A 21,989-nucleotide genomic window follows, 5' to 3' on the forward strand; every position below is an offset into this window, starting at 1 on the left:
CAAGAAGTTACTATGCATGAAATCAACGTACTTCACCATGCTGTACTAACAGGAAATGAAACAAGGTGTGCACGAGTGGAGATCCATCAGACTGCGGCCTTGAAAAGGCTCTGGCAATTTCTACTTTGGACAAAGAGAAAGAAAAAAATCCCACTCCAAATAGTTCATACCTGAACCAGCTGTGAGCAGTTGCTCCATTTCTGTTGTGCATTGCTTTGGAGGAATGGTTTTCCATCAACACCACACTCTGTCAGACTTAAGCATGCATACTGATCCTGATTTTGTCACTTGTCCAAAAGAAACATACTAAAATCCAGTTAAAATTAATATGTAATTAGGACATGCTGACAAGCTGATGTGTATCATACGGACCGAGAAAGAGAGCAACTGATACTTTAACACTGAGTTGAAAACATAAAACTTTTTGAGGTTTTAAATCTTGAAATAAAATAATTAAACTTGAACAATTTTGCATCAAACCAACATTAAGCGCATGGTAAAGAGTCAAACAGGATGTTAGAATTCAAAGTATATCTTTTTCAATTTTAGTTCATTGTTCTTTTTAACTTCTACATTGCATTTTAAATTAAATTAATTGAAATCTAAATACATTAAAAGCAAAATTAAAAGCAGGACAACAACTATAGCATGTCGTTGAATCAAATCTTGGCAAAAAGTGGACTATAGATAGTCAATAAAAAGGGATATGTGTAGTACATATGACCAAAAAAAAAAAAAAAAAAGAGAGAAAGAAAAAGAAAAAAGAAAAATGGACAATAGACTGATAGATTATTTGTTACTTGAAACAGAGTGCTTCAGCGTCTGGCTGAACAAAAAGATCCAGTGGGGACATTTGGGCTTTTGTTGTTGTTGTGGTTGTGTAGATGCAGTAAGTGCTGAGTATATCAAAGTAATCCTTAATTCAGATCTAAATGATAGATAGTGGGAGAGAAAGAGAGAGTGAAGCTGGGGAGAAGTTGGGGGTGGGGGAGTTGTGGAGTACTGGACTACATTACTGCATAAGATTGACTGGAAAACTTTTTCGGCCTGACAAGAAGTTGGCCTGGCCTGCTCAACAAGGAAAACAAGCAAGATCCATCTATCCAGGGCTTTCATCCGTATGCCAAAACATCAGTCGCAGAGCCCCTCCGCCAGAAGTTTCATCATACCAGTATCACATATGGACAGTGTTGTGTTACTATTAGCATGACGGCTGCACTGCCAAGCAGCACAGCAGACCTGACAGGAAGACAGAGGATAACCACAGGATGGGATTATGGGTTTGTAGAAAGAAATTAGACTATCTAGCTACCTGATGAACTCATTTGCCTGGGGAATGACTGACAAAGCTAATTCTGAAAATGATTTACTGGGGAGCAGAGGCACAAGGCCTTCAGATAAAGTGCTATAAGTTGATCTCTGCCAGGTCCTTACCTCGGCCTGATTATTTCTTTGCATTCGTGCCAACTTAACCGACTTTAGGAACTCTGTTTCCTAAGCATGCAGTCACTCCTGACATGCTGGATCAATGCCCTTTCTCGCCTATTGACCCTGATTACTTTAAATGAGCCATATACAGACCTCTCTTCTCCAAGTACGCTGGAGTGAATATCTGTGTGTGGGTGTCTACAGCCTGAGGAATCAATTAGCCTTGCTGGTCCACAATATTTTGTGTTGGTAATTTGGTTTCCATGCATGCCTGAGTTGCTTGGGTCAGTTTGAATTTCTGCATATTGTTGCTGCTAGGTGAAAAAACATAGTGACTTCAATCCTGGTGATTTTCAATGCTTTTATCAACCAAGATAAAATATCACTTGCATGTCTTAGCCTCTCTTGAGTATCATCTGAAAATGAACCAAGCTTCGCTGCAGGTAGTTTTGGACCCCAGTGGTTCAGAAGCTAGACCCAGAGATCGCAGCCACTAAGTTGTCCAGACAAGCTGGAGTGTCAGAGGCTTGTACGGGTACAAACACATTAATATCAACGTCACTCGCCGCCTGCACCCAGTGCCCAGACAGATCCAGTTTCAGGCGGCATTCAGAGGAAAAGTCAGGTCATGTGCTGAACCTCAGTTTTAATTAGCTAATGGCACTCCCTGTTTCATCTCCTGCATCTGAGCTGATTGCTCACAAAAGACTCCATTTACCCCTGAAAACACACGCCATTTTGGCACCGGTTGGCGCTCTATGTCTCAACGTCTGCTGCCCAGGGATTTCGCCACTCTCTTCCAAAAATCAGTCTAGTAAATCTAAATATATATGTTTGCCGGTTTCACACCAGTGAAAAAAAAGAGGAAATTCCATGATCTACGCTTTTTTTCCAGCAGGCCTCAACATCCAACTTTCCTTCAACAAGTGGTTTGACTGAGCGTGTCAGTGAGAGTGAGTGTTTTGGTGTTTGTCTGTGCGTATGCACATGTGCATGTGTTTGGACAGGGCCCCATTAAGCAGCTAATGCTGGCTGGATTTTATCATTGTGAAACGGGCGGGTGGCTCTCTGTCTCTCGCCTTAGCTCTAACATCAGAGTAACCCTAAAATATTTGAATCTACCTTTTTATGAAGGAATTTGCTCTTGTTTTTAAATAATTTGTCAATGAGATCAGCTTGGTGTAATGAACTTGGAGAAAAAATAGGAACTTTAATTAAATAACAACAACAAAAAAAAAAAGTAAATTACTCTGGGCATGCTACACTATGAAAACATGTTTACCTCCCTACATAATGACATAAATCACCCATTAAGACTGCCTTACCTTACTTACATAAAACTTAATAAGCATGCCTTAATAAATTTGTCCAGGTGCCAGGTGCAAAAATAAAATCTTTGATATTCTGTCCAAGCCAGAAACTGTCATAATAAAACACTACCTTTGCCATTTACGGCACATAATGTACCCAGACTATGCTTTTGTTAGAATTTCTAAAAATTCAGCATCTTTCCAAAAGATTCTTACTATGAAATTTTGCACCTAAATACAGAGGCATAACAAAACCACTGAGTCATTTTTCATGCCTCGAACCACTGACTACATCCTTCAACCCACAACAACACAACCTCCTCTAATACCATTTAAAGCATACTATTGTTTTGAAAATCTTACTTTATGGGTAGGTTTTTCTCCAACATCTGACCAAAACTGCTTTGCCAAACAAACCAAACAAAGAGCACAATGCTGTACTCCTGCCTGAAGTCACTTTGCTATGTAAACGGTCTGCCTTTTCCATACTCAGTGGTTTAGGAGGATATTTTCTGACCTTCCTAGCTCACAGTGCAGCCTTCAGACACTTCAAATCCGCTGGGCCTAGCTCTGACAAAGCAGAACAATATCAAAGTCTAGGACCATGTCAGGGCTTCTCTTGCTGGATATATTTTTAATATTTATGCAGACACAGGAAAAAAATGTAATAAACTAAAACAACAAGTGAATTAGGCATGAAACACAACAGGATATTGAAGAGAGATTATGTTGTTTCCTTTTCGCCCTTGTGTCCGTCATTGCTTGCCTGCCCTACACAACAGCCCAGGGCCGGCTTTAATTGGGGGATGGAGTGGGAACTAAACAATATTTTCTGAAAGGCAGCCGAACTTTTAAGAGCCACAAACTCAGCGGCCAACTACATATGGAAGTAACTGACTTCATTCTTTTTTTTTTTTTTTTTTTTTTTTTTTTTTTTTTTAATGATGACTTTCTGAAAATATTAGCCAGGCCAGGTACAATCTGTGACCTCCACCCCCCACACACACTCCCACGCTGGGTCAGGGTATGACTTTTGTGTAGTGATAATGACTTTTCCCTGCCAAGACGCAGCATGAAGCAAATGCTGTGCAGCTGTAAGAAGAAAAATAGATACATGACATATATGTATATGTAATATATATATATATGTGTGTGTGTGTGTGTGTAGAGAGAGAGAGAGACAGAGAGAGAAACAGCGATGTGTTATGTTTGGATGTGAGGAGAGCCTTGCTTCATGAGTACCCACTGGAATCTGCTGCTGGAAAGATAATAAAGGGATTAGCCCTGTATTTCTAGGGCATTTGGTCCTAAAACAGAATGTCTCATCTGTTTCCTCTATATGAATTGCTCGAATTCTTGAATGCCTTTGTCTATTGCATGAGCACAACAAACACAAGAGGTATCAGTGCTACTGGCCAAAAAGCACCACAAGCTCAGACGGAAAAAAAACACAAGAACTTGGGATGGACACAAGTAAAATACACGAGCATTCACGCTCTTTCAGTCACACACACAGACTCTCGGTTTCCTATAAGTTCAGAGTACTTACTTAAATCTGTATAGACTATATGCAAACACAAACACAGAGTAACAAATACACACAGAGAGAATGTTTATTTTCTCTGGCCCTGCAGGTTTATCTGCTGAAGTCCCAGATCAACATACATTCAATCCCTGCTGATTAGATGTGTTTATTCAAGCTTGAAAACATTTCACATTTCTGTTTATCTTCTGTCGGAAAAGCTGGAGTGTTACAACCCAACATACTGTACACAGAATCAATACTTCCTATTGTGAGAGTCAATGGAAACAATATCCCCATTTTCACATTGCTGCATGGCTACGAATACGTGTTAGTGTGTGTGTGTGTGTGTGTGTGTGTGTGTTTGAAATAAGGGTGATTAGGGGGTTAGGGTGTATAGCAGAGTTTCACAGTGCCTCACATCCGCAGACAGAGTCCAGTGGCTCGTCCACACTGAGCTGAATTGTTCTAGCGCTCACATATGGCAAACATCTCCAAAAACACACATAAACACACACACACCTTCACAGCGATACATTTATACATACACCTATACGCACACAAACATGTGTCAACCAAATGTAACTGCAGTCCTAAGTGGACTAAAGACGCACCCGCACATTGCTCCAAAGAGCAACAACAACAACAACAAAAAGATAAATAAAAGCTGTTAATACAACACGTCTAAAGCAGAATTAAGAGTTGGGTCACGTACAATGCAGCAAATTACTTCCAAATTTTTAGTTCACGCTTAGTCAAGGAAGCAGGAACACAAATACCCTGGAGTGACGCAAAGCAGGGAGAACAGCAGCAACCGTTGAGTTTGTGTCTTTCTGGCTTTGCTCAGCATTGAGCTCAGATGTGCATTAACAAGTATCAGAATCAGTCAGAACCAACATGAATTCCTTATTCAGCACTGCCGAAAAGTGCCATAAAATCCAACTTCCTATTAAAAGACTCTCACTTCTAGCTAATTTTACAGCCCACCATTATACAAGTTATTTAGAAAAATAAACAAGACCTGGATTTTTTTTTCTTTCAAGGTATAAAAAAAAAACCTTGAGATAAAACAGGTGTTGTAACAATACTGCAGACTCCGTTTTTCAATAATTAGGATTTGGATGTGTTCCCGAACTTGAAGAGAACCACTTCTGACAGGGGCTTTGGGTGAAGCCATGAATTGAGCAAGACTAGCAAATGTTACCGACTATCCCACTGTGGCTCCCTTCTCCAGACTACTACATTTCTCCTCATGTTTGGCTTGGATATGAAGCCACTTCACTTAATACTTGTGGGACAGCTAAACATTTAAAGCTCCCATTTAAATGGATCAAGTGTAGGCATTGTTTAGTTATGTTAACCATATGTGTTGGCTTTTCATGATCTGAATCCCTTCTCAAAAAAACAGAGTGCTCGTGAAAATAAACATGGCTTTGCCCTACACAAATTGTGGACTAATTGTGTATTTGGACTAAATCATTCTTAAGGTTGGAGGGCTCTTTCCATTTGCTAAGGGACGCGGGGGAATGACAGCTTGACATTGATTAGTGTGTTGACTTGTGGAATTGGAGCCTTACCTGTAAAGAATACAACCACAAATCTATTTATACTAACGAGGTCGTGCTACCCTTACAGCAGCTCACATCTTCAGTTGGAATTTTTTTTTTTTTTTAGATGTTCCACTAAAAATACAAGAGTTACAATCATAACTGTTTCTCAACCAAAACAAAATAAAAGTTTCTGTTGAAAAGTAATCAGCAATGAAGCAAGTCCAGTCTTGTTTTTGGACACAATGTACATGTATCTTGTTGGGGAAAAATCACCTACTGGGACTGTATTACTTTGTGAAATATGTTCTGGTGTTTAATTCAAACAAAAAAAAAAAAAAACCAACAACATTTTTTTAACAGATGGTTGCAATTATGGGACAAACTAGACTCATATTAAACAAATAAAACTTAATACCTTCAAAAAGAAGGAAAATTTTAGTAAAAGTAAGACAGCTGACTATGGGGGGATTTTCAACAATACTCAAGGTATGAGTTGTGAATATAACTGACCACTGGTGTCTGGTGTGTTTTTGGGTCTGGCGAGTGTTGGGTGGATAATTTTAGTGGTTTATGATGACTCACCATACACTTGTTAGGTTTCTCTCCGGAGTGGACCCTCATGTGAATGAGCAGCTTGTAGCGCGCGTTGAAGGGCTTGTAGCGGCGAATACAGCCAGCCCAGAAACAGGTGAAGTCCTCACCTTTGCGCTGGTCGATGTGGACCTTCTCAATGTGCCTCACAAGCTCCTCCTGCTGCTCATACGCAGCACTGCAGTCAATCCAGCGACAGACCTGCTTATCACCCAGTGCTCCTCCAATGATTTCTTCCTGCTCTGGGGCTGTGTGGGACCCAGGAGGGCCTCCAGAGGTCTGTTTGTGTCCCAGGGAAGATGCTGGTGCTGTTTGCGGGCTCTGGTGGTGCAGTAGGCCCCCAGGGTTGGGCCCCACATACTGGTGCAGGTGGTAGGGTGGAGGCATGGCAGGTCGAGGGGGATGGTGAGGGTGACGAAGGTGCCCACTACGACCACTCAAGTGATGGTGATGATGATAGTGGTGCTGAAAGAGTTCGTCTTCACTGGGAGAGAAGTCATCCAGGGGCTCCTGCTTGAGGGCAGCCCCTGATCTTTGGCTCCCGTCCAGGAGAGCCCCAGTTTCAGGCCCCGAATGTAGTGTCCCAGACATCAGGGCCCCACTCATCAGTAGCCCCAACCCGTCTGAGCCTCCTCCTCCTCCTCCTCCTCCTCCCACTCCTCTCCCGGCTATTCCTCCAGCCCCACGCCCCTGCAGCATGGAGCCCTGCTCCTCACACAGCCCCTGGCTCGGCCCCTGGCCCTGCTCCGGCTCCACTGATGACACTGACGAGGAGGATGTGGAGGAGGAGGAGGAATGGGACAGCAGGCAGGTGGCAGGTGAGGACAGCTTACAGCTCTCCTGTACTGTAGCTTGCTGGGGGCTGCCGTGAGGTGGGGGCCTGTGGAGGGCTTCCCGTGAGCAGGAGTTAGAGGGTGGGGACGTAGAAGAGGAGGAGGAAGAGGAGGAGAAGCCGGCACTGGTGTTGTGGCTGGGTGAGAGATTAGCGCGAAACCCGTTGACACAGGCCACCATCGACATCTGGGAGGAGGAGCAAATGATGGCGGTGATATTGATCTCCTCGGAAGTAGCGCCAGTAGCTGATGGGGAACCTGTGGCAGCAACGCTGCCTGTGCCAGCAGCGGCAGTGGACTGCGAGGCCAGGGACGGGCAGCGTCTCTTCAGACTGCTAGCACTGAGCAGCCGCGCTGAATGACGGGAGCCAGTTGGGGACAAAGCCAGCGGGGAGGAGCCATCTTCATTATTAAACGGTTGCACTGCGTCCCTTGACACAGCACCACCTACTCCACCTGCTGTGCATACGCCACTACTGTTGCTGCTAACATGCGGGGCTCCAACTGTTTCGTCCCTTGGCACCCCCAAAACTTGGCCTGCTCTACAGTTCTGAAACCCGGCCTGACACGTGCTATGGACCTCTGACCCTGTACTGGAGATTTTATAGCCCATCGAGTTCTCCTGTTTGATTTGGTAAGGGAGAGAGGAGCGAGCCCCGCTGGCACTGCCGCAGCCCAGGCCAGGGGAGGCCCCCGGCAGGGTCCTCTGGAAGGCAGAGGAGGATCTGAACGGGAAAAAAAACACACAGAGAGGAATATGAGCACTATTAGCTCACAGGCTGATGACAGATACAGTTTGGTTCATCCTTCCCACCAGCAGCACTGTCAGAGTTCAGCTGTCTGTTTCCCCCTCCTCCTCCAAGTTTTCTTTCAGTTTACACAAAAATCATGTCATCCTAAACGAGTCCCACTTCCTTAAAATATTTCATTCATCTTAAGGGAACTTGCGGAACAAACACTAACACTGTGTAGGCCATGTTAGTGATTAAGTGACATTAGGTGACGTTGGACACTGGCTAGCATCCTCTGCGGGTGATCCAAAGCGTTTTTATGAATAAATGAAACAGGATCTTCTAGTAGTGAGAGGATGTGAATGGGCATTTATGACTAAGAATAGAGAGAGGGGGAGGGACGGATGGCTACTGAGACAGAGAGGCCACTGGCTAGTGTGTCCACCTGACGGGCTTTGATGACACAAAGGGGTTAAACCCAACCCAACATTGGGGATAAATAGGGAGTCACCTGTTTTGGTGGCATAATTACGGCCTATGAAGGGTCACCGTTTACAATACTGTGTATTATGGTGGGAATCTTTTCCCTGCTGAATGGGGAACCCAGGTCAGATTTCTCCATGCGTTGCTGTGATCTCCTACATAATCATTCCTGTCAGTTGGCTCATTATGGATTTTGTCCAAAGCCCCTGAGTGATGTGAGAAGAGCTCTCTTTTCTCTGGGCTGTCTCATGAAGGAATCGTCTTTGTCCCTTCCCCTGAGCACATAGGGGGGAAAAAAACAGAGCTAACGCTATAACTTGGGTTGGAGAAAGCCACTAGTAGACTTCTGTTGTTGTTAATAATAAAGACTTGACCCCTCCCCCTTCTCTTTCTATTCAGGAACACCATTTCCTGTTTGGCTGTGGGGGGAAAATATTGAGAGACAATATGAGGGGAGTGAATGTCTGTCCAGACGCACTTTCGGTCGCATGACTACGAATAGAGGGAAAGAAAAGAGGAGGGGAAAGAAGAAGGACAAGCCCCGCAACATAGAAATTCACTGGAAATTCTCCCTGACTTGACCAACAGTAGTCAAAGATTGCACAACAGAAGAATCGCATTAGTGTAACATAAATGTTATACTTTGGACCCCTCCAGTGTGTTTTATGAGCCTGGGTAAAGCTTTCAAGCTATATATGTGTGCATCTGCTTCACAACAGCAACAATAATGAAAAACACATTGTACCTGCACATTGTTAGTAACACTATACCAAACAGGAAACATTCAAAACTGGAACAGGAACAAAACGATTATAAGACAGGAATAATAATGACATTTTACCTGGTGTCTTGGTGAAGGCCGTCCTGCAGAAGGAGGTTGGGGGTAGGTCTGTCGCAGTGGAGGCTCTGGGGGTAAAGCCCCCCTGAATGACCCCCCACCGGCGGTGGCAGGCTCTGCCCACATCGCATCAGGGTGCCCTCAGCATCGCCCAGCTCAGCGTCCACATTTTTCTCTGAGCAATAGGCACCATTCACTGCAAAAAGGACCAAAGAGAATATTACTGGCTTCTCAGCACGAACCTGATACACTATTTACATACACTCTTTTTTCTTTTTTTTTCACATAGGGAGGCTAATACATCCTTGCTATGTGTCCATGTTAGAGTTTGTTTTAGCTAGCAGAGCTGTGTCCCAGTGTCACGCTCAAATTAAAAGCTGGCTAAGCAAATTGCACTCAGTGATCTACTGACAGCCCTGGAAGAATAATCAGTTTACAATGGGATCCATGCCATCAGTGACATGTTGAAATCCCATTACATTATAAATATTCTCTTGAGGAATAATTGTTGGCTGCCACAATTGTAGTATCCAGTGATATATGGAGAGCTCTTGGGCAAAGTCCGACTGGTGACAGTAAGAATAACGCTGGAGAGATTTAGTGCCAGATCTTATTGCTGGAGTAGCTAAGGAAAAAAAAAAAGGCGACGTGTCCATTTTGGAAAAATTCACTCATCTCAAATAAATGTCTGGACAGTAACCATTGTATTAATCAAGAAATTAAATTATATACTGTCCCTTTAAATTTACCGTCAGTTCCTCTAATTTTATTCAATCCTTTTGGGAAAACAGTGACTTCATGAATTGATTTAATTCATCTGTTATTTTATTTATTTAACAAGTACATTATTAATTTGGTGGGTTAGCAATTAAAGTGCGGTGTGAATACTCAGTGACTTAACCGAGAAGCACAGTCAAGAAGACCTGGACTTGCTTTAGATTCCTGAGGATGTTTCACCTCATTCAATAGGCCTCTTCAGTAATTGAAGGTTGGAATTCATCCATGTAATTTTCTTTATTGCAACATTTTATCATTTAATTTCAAATGTGACCGAAGATATAATAAAAATAAGGACGAGAAAGATGAAAGTGAGCGAAGGTAGGGCTCAGCGCATGAGGACATATTTGTGAAGGGAAAGCCGATATCCCCACACTCTCATGTGTAGGTGGCCACGTGCCCCTTGTTCCAACTTTCCTAACTCAATTTCTCAAATTCAATTTTCTCCTAACGATGTTATTGACAATGTTATCACACACCATGAGCTATTATTAATAAACTCACCCAAACACCATGTATGTGAGGGAGAACACAGAAAGGTATTAGCAAAGAAAAAGAAAATTAACTAGATGTTAAAACAGTCAGAGAAACGTCCAGCACATATAAGGATTTGGGCCTCAGATGAGAAAAAAAAAGATTAACAAAGGAGAAAGAAAGATATTACGACATGAGTAACAGATGGAGAGGGAGAGTAAACAGGACAAGCAGGAAAGGGAGGAAGTGTTTTGGAATATGGGAAAAAGGTTACAAGAATGAACAAAGGACAAGAGAAAACAAGGGAACTTTGTGAGCCATGTTATCCCCAGTTTAAGGAACATCTATTCACATATCCCTCCTACAGCTGATGTATCCACAGTCTCCTCTGCATTTGCCTTGTCGCGGGTCACAGCGGAAACACAAAGAAGTAGAGAAAAGGCAAAGCGAGCAACGCAAACAGTCCAGTATCGCCAGGGGACCGAAGGAACAACGCTGGTTTCACTCAAAGCCGTTAACAGAAGGCAAGATGTCTTTCAACTCTGGTCTGTTTTCAAGCAATACAAATCTTTGTGTTTATCAAATTTTGGATTGTTCTGTTCTTTTTGTTTGATTCTTTTTTTTTTTGTGTTTGTTTTTTTTCACAATTTGTTGGCTGAGCATGCCCACCAATTAGCAAATACAACTGTGGTTCTGTATGAAAGTTTCAAGGCCCGCTGATGTAAAGCCAAGCGTTTCCCTGCCTCAAGTCAGGAGTAATTCGATCAGGATGGCCAGAAGTGACATGAAGATGACTAACATCACCAGAGATCGCTTAATTACGCCTCGACTGTTCATGTGCATGCACACAAAAGCACAAACAACCAAATAAAAACAGTGTCATCATTAAAGCACTGGATGGACTGGCAGTTGGTCAATGAAGCCTTGAATGAATGCACATGCTCTCTCTCACACACATATCAGAGTCACCACGATATAAAACACAGACCCACACCAGGCAGACCCGTTAATGTAACCCAAATTATGAGACAATGCTCTTTCAAAGCTTATTGCTCTGTTCCACAGTGCACTGTTCACTGGAATTTTGCAAGGAAAAGTTCAGCATGTAAACGAGCTAAATGCAGAGAGAAGACAGAGATGAGCTCAAACCACTGATTACCTGTCTGCAAATTGTTTTACTGAAACAGCCTGATAAAGCAACCTTTGTTTTTCAGAATGATTTATAAAAAAAAAAAAAAAATCCACACAATTGTGTCTGCAACTGTGCAACAGGGGTTGCACTGAGTTTACAACAACTGATTTTTTTGGCCACTTGGAGGCAGATGAAATGGCAATGACAAATCACTACCTTTTAAGTTGATATAGGAAACTTTTTGACCTAACAGTTAGCAGCTAGCTAGTTGCTAAATTTATCTGTCTGCCATTTGAAGCTGGACAGGTAATGTACAGTTATCTACAAGCATCTCCTTTCACATTCAAATTGTCCCATGATTCACTGTTAAAATAAAAATGTCTTTACCTAAGTCACAAAGTGGGAGCCAAAGAGATAGAAAGGCTCTTGTTGTCATTTGGAGCAACCATGCAAAACAACCTACAGCAGCTTTAAAGTTCCATTTGTTTATAAGATGTTTTTTTTTTTTCTTGTTATGTTCTTTCAGGGGGAAGTTACAAATACATCTGGGTTTTTTAACCTCCTGCCAGCATCTGACTTTCACATGTGTTTTAATTATAGACTAGGAGTTTGCGTGATGATTTGTGGCAGAATCATCAACTAGTCAGGAGAGAGACAATGAGAGTGTCACTGAAACCCTCCTTGCATGGCTTTAATTTACTTGTTCCAATACAAACAGGTAGGAGTATGTCCAAAAGGGGCTAAAAAAAAAAGACCCTCCTGCATGTGCTCATGTGTCCAACATTCATGATGAGTGTTGCATCATGTTGCGAAAGCTGAAGTGGACAAAGTGTCTCCATCAGAGACACCTTCTGAGTGTCTCCAGGATGTTAAAAACAGAGTGTTAAATGCATGTTAAAGGCCCTGATCCCCCTGATGCAGAAAGTTAGCACTTGGGTGATTTAGAGCTTTACTACATTAGCTGAATCAGTCATGCTCTGGTTGGGGAAACAGGCTCCTCAACATATGGTGGCTTGGATAGGACCCAACAGTAAATTCAGTTTATATTGAATGTGCCATGGTAATTCAGCGCTGAACATTTCATTGTGTGTTAAAGCCTAGTTTGATCAGAAGGTGGAAGCCAAAGAGAGCATCAGGGACTGAGGTGAAATGCAAAACATCCAGCAGCAGTCACAAAAGGAGAGAGAGAGAGAGAGAGAGAGAGAGAGAGAGAGAGAGAGAGAGAGAGAGAGAGAGAGAGAGTGTGTGTGTGTGTGCACATGTGGGTTAGGGTTCAGATATAGATTTAGGTTAAGAGGAGGGTAAGGGTTGGGGTTAGGCATTCAGTTGTGATGGTTAAGGTTAGGGCAGTGGTTCTCAAACTTTTTCTGGCATGGCCTCTTTCAGAAGCTGAAAAAGGTTCACGCTCCATCCACCCCACTTTTTAATTTTTTTTTTTAATCACCGATTTAATCACCACTCCCACCCTGCAGTGGCTATATGCCCCATGACGGTAGCCCACCCCACATTTTGAGAACCACTGCGTTAGGGTAAGGACCTAGGGAACACATTGTGTCAATGAAGAGTCCCCAAAAGTACAGTAAAACAAGGATGTGTGCGTGCGTGAATGAGTGAGCGACTGTGAGAGAGTGAAACAGCTGACCATTCCTCTTTTGATTGGAGTTTATGGGTGGTCTGATGAGCAAGGCGGCTGTGTGTTGAGTGTCTGACATAATTAACAAACAAATATTACAGGTTCCCTGTGGAGCTTTCGATCTCTAGAACTATAGTACAATGTTTTAGGGCAATGTTTTTACAAGTGGGTCCCCATTTTGTTTACATCATGCACGCACATAAGCGTGAGTGCACGACCAACATGATTCGCATTGCTACCACTGACATTCAACTTATTCTACTGATGGCAGTAACATGCAAAGAAGGCAGCTACTAACAAATAAATGTAATGTAAACAATTCTGATTTTTTTTTATTTATTAATTTAGCAAGAGGAAGGAAATCCATTCAACACATTCGTTAGACCTCAGAGATACACAATGGTACATTATGGTAAGAAACACTGAATGTACACATTAATTTTGTTCGTTCATAAGAAAAACGCCACTGTCCGACTCTACTGAGCACCTTAGAACAAGCAGGGTGGGATGCTGCTGTGATATACACACAGTTGCAAGCATTCAGACCCAATTAGGAGTGATGTTGTAGGAGCGTGCGATCAGGGACGCAGGGGCAGAAAGAAAGACGGAGAAAGAAAGAGGCAGGACAGTGCCAGAAGCACCAGGGGCAAGTGGCGTGTTCAGTACAGAGACCATGTACAGATGTGCTGGCTCATCCTCACAAAGAGCCACTGATGTCAGCATTGCCAACTACAGACACAGGCACAAATAAGGACTCTATTGTTATCTGCCTCTTAAAACACCACCCAAAAAAATTACTAGCGGAAGAAAGATAGTAGGCAAGAAACAGCCCCCGCTGACGACACGGTGTAATAATACTCTTTTACATCCAAAGGGTTGTCTTCCATTGCATAAATGTCATCACATGATATCTATTGCTCCCTCTGCCTCCTCTGCTCTCTTGTATAATTAAAGTAGCACATTCCTTTGAGTGAGCACTACTGCAGGATGACGGTAAACTGACTGAGACGTACCAGAGGGGAAGTCAAATTAAAGGAGCTGTGTGCCAGTTTGTATGCTTCATTGCACATAAATACATACACTAATGCCTCGAACACGAGTGTAATTATAAAGGGATAAAGGTGGTTATTCGAGAACCTGTTTTGGGACATGTATGATTATTTTTTGGCTGAGGTCGGGGAGGGAAACGAGGTTCCAATCACCCTGCAATACGTCTGCTCTGATGTCATCCAGTTGTCATGTTTCCCTCTTTGTGAAAATCCTTTGGGAAAACAGCGCACAAAGCTATAAAACTGAGACGCATCATGATCGTGAGTGGAAAGTGCTTTCTAATCCTTTTCCTGCTGATTAATGCAGCCACTGTGACCATGGAGGCTGAAAAATAAGACAATAGACAGGAACAATGAGCGAATGCAGACTCGATAATTCTGTTAATTAGGGCACGACTCACCCTTTAGTGGAAGTTTGCGGTCACTGTGACGGTGATTACACTGATTGTTGAACACGCTTCACATGCTGGATGAATTTGACATTGGGGATCATGGTCAGTTAGGTTGCACCATAATCGTATACCTATTTCAGGCTGCCTCAGGGGCTGATGATCAGAGTCATGTTCAAGTTCAGCAACGTTGTGCCTTGGCTAAAAACTCTCCCCTGACCTCAGTGACTAATAAATGACTAATAAAGCGGAGCAGACACATGTCTCCAATCTAGCAGAACTTAACCCCTCTGAAACAACATGGCTATTATCCCAAGATACGCAGTTATGACTGCATTACCATACAAAGCATTCCAGTCTATACAGTATTGAAAAGATCAAACCACATCATCACATAGTTGAAAGTCTATGTCGCTGTCTCCCTCAATGAATCTCTCTCCCTCTCCCTCTCTCTGGTATCATTATTTCTCTACAGACAACACCAGTCCCCCATCTGATCAGCAGATGGTCTGGACACCATTATTAACTGTAATTGGTAGTAATCTGGGGCGATTTTTTATTTCGGTGACACTTCATTTTCTATAATTCTCGCCTCTCCCTTTTAAGTCACCTAAGCGTTGTGCTAAGTGCCAGAGTGAGACTGTGCTTGTGCCAGCATTTAATGCGTTCAAGTCTTCAGAGACATGCAGGCCTCAATGAAAAGCAGATGTGCAGATGGATAGATGGTTTAAGGAGAGGAAAGGGGAGCGATCAGAGGTGTACTGTACTTAAAGCAGGAGGAGGCTATTGAGGTGGGGTGGTGGTGTTGGGGAGGCAAACAGGCTGTCAGTAGCGTGTGATGCAAACATCTGAACCCAAGGTACAACAAGCTGCCAAAACCACAAGACAGATGCCTCTGGAAATCCAATGTGACACCTCAACTGGCCCCACTTTGGCTCCATAAATCATAACATTCAGCACTTAAACAGTTAATAATGATCATTTTATTCCTGTCTGCCCCAACACCCCCACCTGCCACGGCTCTCCCCCTCTCTTTCCTCTCTTTTAACATTAGGCAGGTCAACAGATACAAGTGTGCAACAGCAGACTGTGGGACTTTGTAGCGGGATGCTCTGGTGGTGCGTCTTGTCCAGTGCAGATGTTGTGTATTAGGGTCCAAAGCCTTTCCCGGCTTCTCTGAATCTCATAACTCAAGTCTATATTTGTGTCTGCTGCATAGGCCCGGAACTTATTTGTTTGGTTAGTAATGGATGTATGATTGAAAAACCTGGGGGCATAAGTAAATGAAAAATAACAATGTCTAGGAAGAAAGCTCCTCTTAAAGCAGGTGCGGAGCGAGGGAAGAAGGAAAAAAAAAACTCAAAAATTAAATTACTATTGGAGCACAGAAATGTCAGTGTTTTTGTAGCAGGATTACCAGTACCAGCAGACATGAGAACTTTCATGAGGATAAAATCAATTTGTTCTGGCTGATTTTAGCCATTCTCAACCAGGTATCCTCGTTCCTCCCTGTTTTCTCATGGTCAGCTCGGTCACACAATAACCTCAGATTAGACGTTATGAAGTTGAATACAAAGAAGAAAACCTCAGAGTAAATAAAAGGGACTCATGTGGCTCCAGAGGCATGTAGCTGCAAGCCTCGACAGTTTCTGGGCACAGCATAAAAATATCTTACTTCAGCTCCAACAGATTAATAACATTAAAGAAATTATTAGTATTTATAACAACTGAGAAACAGATATGAACCCAGCCTAGCAAACTTCTTTGTGGATTTGACTGGTTGTTCGTACTAAGTGGCTACACAGTTTTAAGTGTACACTGATGCATGCGGCGGTCGGTAAATGATTAGCTCTCCTGCCTTTTAGAGAAGAGGGCACATGTTGTGGGAAGCAGGCGTCCTCATAATACCAGGCTCTTCAAATGGAGCAGTGCTAACCGCAGTCATGAACACAAACAAATAGTTGGCAGTCAACAGTCCTCCGATCCCCAGCACCACCAACCTGCCCCACCCACCCATCCCATCCCTGTGCCAGGCTTGGTGCCAGCCGAAGTCTCAAAGACCAACCACTTCACCACATGGGCTGAAGAAGGGGGGTGCTCTAAGTCAAAATCCAAACACAGGAGAGAATGCTGTGGGACTATGTGACTGCACATGCATGTTTAAACGCACACACACGTACTGTAAGTCCTCTTTCTCCTTTTCACATACACACACACGCACACACATCCTGAAAAGCACTGTCTCTCACACACACTCTAAACTTTTGCAAAGGAAGATGCACTGATTGGCTGTGGTCGTGCCTGATCTCATCCCACAGCTTCCTGCCAACTGTCACAGCCAGTCGTTTTCTCTGCTTGTCCCTCATTGATTAACATAATTAAAACTTTACACTTGTGCATGTCACCACCTGGTGGTAGCACCTTGTCACTGGTGGTGCCTTCCAGCCCATCCTCGATGAGGACACTTCTAACAACAGGTGATCCACAACGATGGCAAAAGACTAAAAAAAAAAGTGAGGTCTCTTTTGAAAGCACAAGTCATAATCACCCAGTGGCCAGATAGCTTTGTTTTTTGGATGATTTCTTGAAATGCAGACATGATTTCAAACAGGAAATAGGTATAACACCAGAAATAAATGTGCTCAATAATCTTAAGCTTCATTTTTCCATTTAGGACATTCTGGAATCATTGTGAAAATATGTTTAAGTTTGAAATGTTTGTAAATACAGAAACAAAATATATCCTCAGCTATGAAGGTCTGAGGTATGATGTGGAAATTGTCATACAAATAAATGCAGATTTTTCTCTTTTTCCAACAAACATAAAGATTGAGTTACATTTCCCGTTCATGAATCCTATTTTCTGGCCTAAGCTGTCAGTGTACGCAGCTCTTAATAACAGCTGTAACAGCCGAATAATCAGAATCACCAGAAGCGAGTTATTCGCCTAAGAAGCAAAAACCACAAGATGGTTATCAGATCAGAAAAACAAAAGAGCTCAGTATACATTAACCCAAACATCGTCACCAGGAAATCCAAAGAAAAGGCCGTGTGGTACCCAAAAACACTGTTTGGACACTGACCTCTGGGAAGGGCTTAAAAAAAAAACACCGCAGTAATGATTGATTATCACAAAAATAAGCATATCTTCGATCTTCAAGTCAAACTCTGTTAGAACATTTGTTAATACAACAAAAAATGTGCACAGTCAACAAACCACTTTAAAGCCACAAGTAGCCACAAGTCGATCCTGACAGCTACTATCATAACAAGATTTTGCCCACAAATCTGTACACTGCCAGGATTAATCACAGACAATCACAAAGTTTTACAAGGAGTCCTCAGCCAAACCACATCCTATAATTTGACAGAAAAGCCACATGACTGTGAGGGCCAAACAGTGAACAAAGCAATAGTCAGGTCCATGGACTGACTTGATAGACCGGCAGACTGACAAGACGTGATGCACTTGCCTGGCAGACGTGACAGGGCCGTCTGGTTTAGTGACAGACACCTTTATGGGGCTGGTGAACAACACGGCTCCAGAGCCGGGCCAAGAGTGCTGAAACCTCGGCAAGGGATCCGGAGGTGCTTCAAAGTCAGACAAGAGGCTGCTCTGTTTTGGGGAGGCGGCAGTAAATACTGGCAGAGTGATGTAGCCAGTCCAGAGTTTTGGGACTGACGAGCATTTGAAGCACCACACCCTGAGAGAAAGTGTTAAAGGTGAGACTGGAACACTTCTCGACTGAATCAAGTTATTTCCTGCAACAACTGAACATAAATAGCGTTATAAAGAACTTGAAAACTTTTTAAAATCAGTGTATATTTGAAAGGTTTTAGATCCTGAATCTGAGTCTGAAAAAAGCTACTTTGAGTGCCAGTATTTTTGTCTGCATGTGTATTTCTGTATCTGTGCATGTGTGCACACTCATGAGAATAATCAGTGTATATCCAGTAAATCTGCTACAAAAAATAAACATTACGATTTAGTGCAGAAGCTGTGTTTTGTTGATTGTCTGTGTCCCCGCTCAGGTTGTATGAAAACACAGCAGAAGTCCCAGTGAAACTGTAGTGAAATCAAATCCATTGGTCAAACATCAGTATGAAGTTCTTTCTGTCAAAATTACTATAACAGTATAATAAATTTGTACTGTTGAGAACTAGATTAGGAAAATAACTTCTGTCAGAGGTCATTTGTAATGATGGCTTTAATGTTATGTTGAATTGTAATCCATGTGATGCAGCAATCCTATTTTTTTTTCATAAAAAAAAACAAGTGGCATAAAGACGTGTGTGAGACAGGCAGAATAACTATTTTAGTTTATAAAAGTTTATGGATTCAGTCTTTGTTTATCATTTCATGAATTTGAAGTTCCTGAATATTGGGAAGGAAAAAAATGCTCACTGTAAAAGCCAAAATTGTTTATAAATCCAAGAATTAAGTTTGTCCACACATACATCCGTTTTTCACAAGTTGGATTATGATTATAATTATAATTAAGTTATTATTATTTGCAAGAATTCCAAATTTAGATATTGGATATTATGCTCATGTTCCAAACTTGCATGTTAAGAATTAATTTGATTAGTTTGGTGTGGGTTACTATCCATAAGCAGTTGGTTTGATAACTCACGCTGAGCAGAAAAATATGATCACACGTGAAGAAGGTGGCCAGTGAAGTTAAGAATGGAATGAAAAAAGAAAATAATAAGAAAACGTTTGATATTTCCAAAAATCCTTTTTAAGAGAAGCTTGGACAGATTTAACTTTTGAATGGAAAAACTTGATTGAACAATGCAGCTCAAAAAAAAAAAAAGTGGAGTTTTCATTTGTGTTTATCAGTAAGAGTTTACGGCCACACTGACAGCCACAAGTCATCACCAAAGATATAACAGTTCATCCTGAGGGGAACATGAATGTGTGCACCAAATGTCACAGTAATCCATCCAATAGTTGTTGAGAAATTTCTCTCAAATGCAAACCTCTTGGTGGCACTAGGGATCACCAAAGTCATCCTCTGGGCACTACACTGTACGTACAAAATTTCATATTGCAAAGTGGTGGACTCACATTGCCATGCCTAAATCTGTGCTGACAGCATGGCTGAAAATATAAAAGTCATAAGCCTACAAAGTCAGTAAAAAAGATTCATTTGATTTGCTCATAAATAATCTCAGATATTGAAGTATCTCTTTTCAGAGCTCCCATAAACTAGGCTGTTTCGCTGCAGTTCCCTTTAATATGACTTTGTTAGCCTAGCTCATTCTTGTGCCAGTGGCCTGTTCATTTTGGTCTGATGGGCTGTTAGTACAAAACTCACAGTACTCCTTCAGTCCTCCTCAGCCAGCACCCAATATTTACAAGCAAGCCCAAATCTGTGAGAGAATTCGATTGAACACAGATGGCAGGAAATTCCTCGGAAATGACAGTGGCCAAACTCAACCACAGAACATGAGAGTATCTCCATGTAGCAGACACATCAAGGCCCATCTGACAGATACTCTCCCGTCCTCTCGCCCAGCACCGCCTCCTGCCATCGATTACAGTTTGACAAGAGTGGAGATTTATATGACTTCTGTAAAACAAGTGATCAATTTGCAGCAATTACTGTATATTTTTAATGGTTTCGAGGCAGCAGTGGGGGAGAAATAAATGAATAGTTAGGAAAACGTCTGGAGGAAAATTCCCTTGATGGTCGGTGGTCCAACTGAGAGGCTGAATTTAAGTGTTTAATTAGATCACATCTGAATGGAGCAACATTTGAAAATGATTATTTTGTTACCTACACACAGTGCACATAACCTTCTGTTATGCTCAGAGGGGATGCTAGTTGTTTAAAACAAGGGCCAAACCAGATGTTTTGGGAACTAGAAGAGGAATCCAATTTCACTTCCTACTTCTTTGTTACTTTTTGTTGTTTTAGTGCAGGAAGAATAATGGAATGCTACTTTGTGAAAAGGATATGTTCAAAGCATGCATAGTAATTGCTTTGGCTTTTGAAGTTTTCCGGTTGAAGTTCAGGCCAGTGCTTCTCCACAGTGTCCACAGTGAATATTAGCTATTCAGGATGATTAGGGGTTAAAACGCAGCTCAAGGAGGAAAATGAGTTTTTCAAAAGCCCACAATTTGCTTTGACAGTGGAGGCACAGAGGGGAAGCCTTTATTTTGATTTGATTATTGGTGTTGTTTCATGTCACCAGTTTCTAAACCCCCACATTTCAGGGTACAAAAGTAAACTGATCTGCTCAAACATAAAGGACTAAATCCTTCTGTGCGTCTCCCAAAACAAATGTTATCATAAACACAGGACACATGACACAACAACAAGTACACTACAACACTGGCCCAGCTATGTGAGAGAACCCAACTCTGGTGCATTAACGATCTGATGGTGTTCTGTAAACAAATGTTTGGTTTGTCTGTACGTGAAGTGAGACAACATACACCTCTGACACACTTAGTACCTCCGTTAATATTCTGTAACTGCTTCAAACCAACAGTGACAAAGGGCATTGAAGATTCGCCATTGCACAGCAGTGAACATCTGCAACCAAATCGAACTAACACAGCTGAAAAGTGATGATAAGCCGGGCTGGAGAGGGACCTCCTCCTTGACTTTGGGGTTTTCATAAATATACAGAATAAATAAAAGAGGGCCCCAGGTTTTCCACTGAGCAAACCTGTGTTGAGTTTCAAACCACACATACCTAGGAAGTCAGCAATACCATTCTTTTATTATGTGGGGAGTCCTCATTAACCAAAGGCTTTGGCACTGAGGACACCCCCACCTACCCCTCACAACCACACACATTCACAAACACATATCATACATAGAGACAGGAACATGCTCTCTGGGTAATTTGAGACTGACAGTCTACCAGACATTATATATCACCTCACATCAAACAGAGCTCAATATTGCTGCTGTGAGGAGGAGGAGGAGGCCTCAGTTCATAGTCAACCCCTCATCTCTCTACAAATCTCAGGAAGAGCCCACTGTTAGCCACTGCTTGAGCGATGATGGTATGACTCCAGAGCCCCCGCGGTTACAGGGACGAAGGCACAGTGGGGCCTGTAAAAACCCAGAATGGTACAAAATGACACCTATGGAAACACATTCAATCTTGTGCGGTGGGAGGTCAATACACAGCTATTTACACAGACAGCAGCGCTGTGTGTTGGAACGGACAGGGCCACCATCAAAGAGCTTTATGAGCAAATATATTCTCACTGTGTAAGCATTTTAGA

General features: G+C 42.3%; 1 protein-coding gene across 1 annotated transcript in view; it reads right to left on the bottom strand.

Moving 5' to 3' along the window:
• Window positions 1–21,989, bottom strand: part of LOC121183643 (zinc finger protein GLIS1) — a 68,266-nt gene that overhangs the window by 31,874 nt on the left and 14,403 nt on the right. The window contains exons 2-3 of the mRNA XM_041040802.1: window positions 9,290–9,482; window positions 6,393–7,959 (exon numbers count right to left, since the gene is read on the bottom strand). Of these exons, the coding sequence (XP_040896736.1) occupies window positions 6,393–7,959; window positions 9,290–9,482 (1,760 nt within the window). The remainder of the gene's footprint in view (window positions 1–6,392; window positions 7,960–9,289; window positions 9,483–21,989) is intronic.

This window comes from Toxotes jaculatrix, chromosome 6 (assembly GCF_017976425.1).
Source record: "Toxotes jaculatrix isolate fToxJac2 chromosome 6, fToxJac2.pri, whole genome shotgun sequence".
In the NCBI taxonomy this organism is placed as follows: Eukaryota; Metazoa; Chordata; class Actinopteri; family Toxotidae; genus Toxotes; species Toxotes jaculatrix.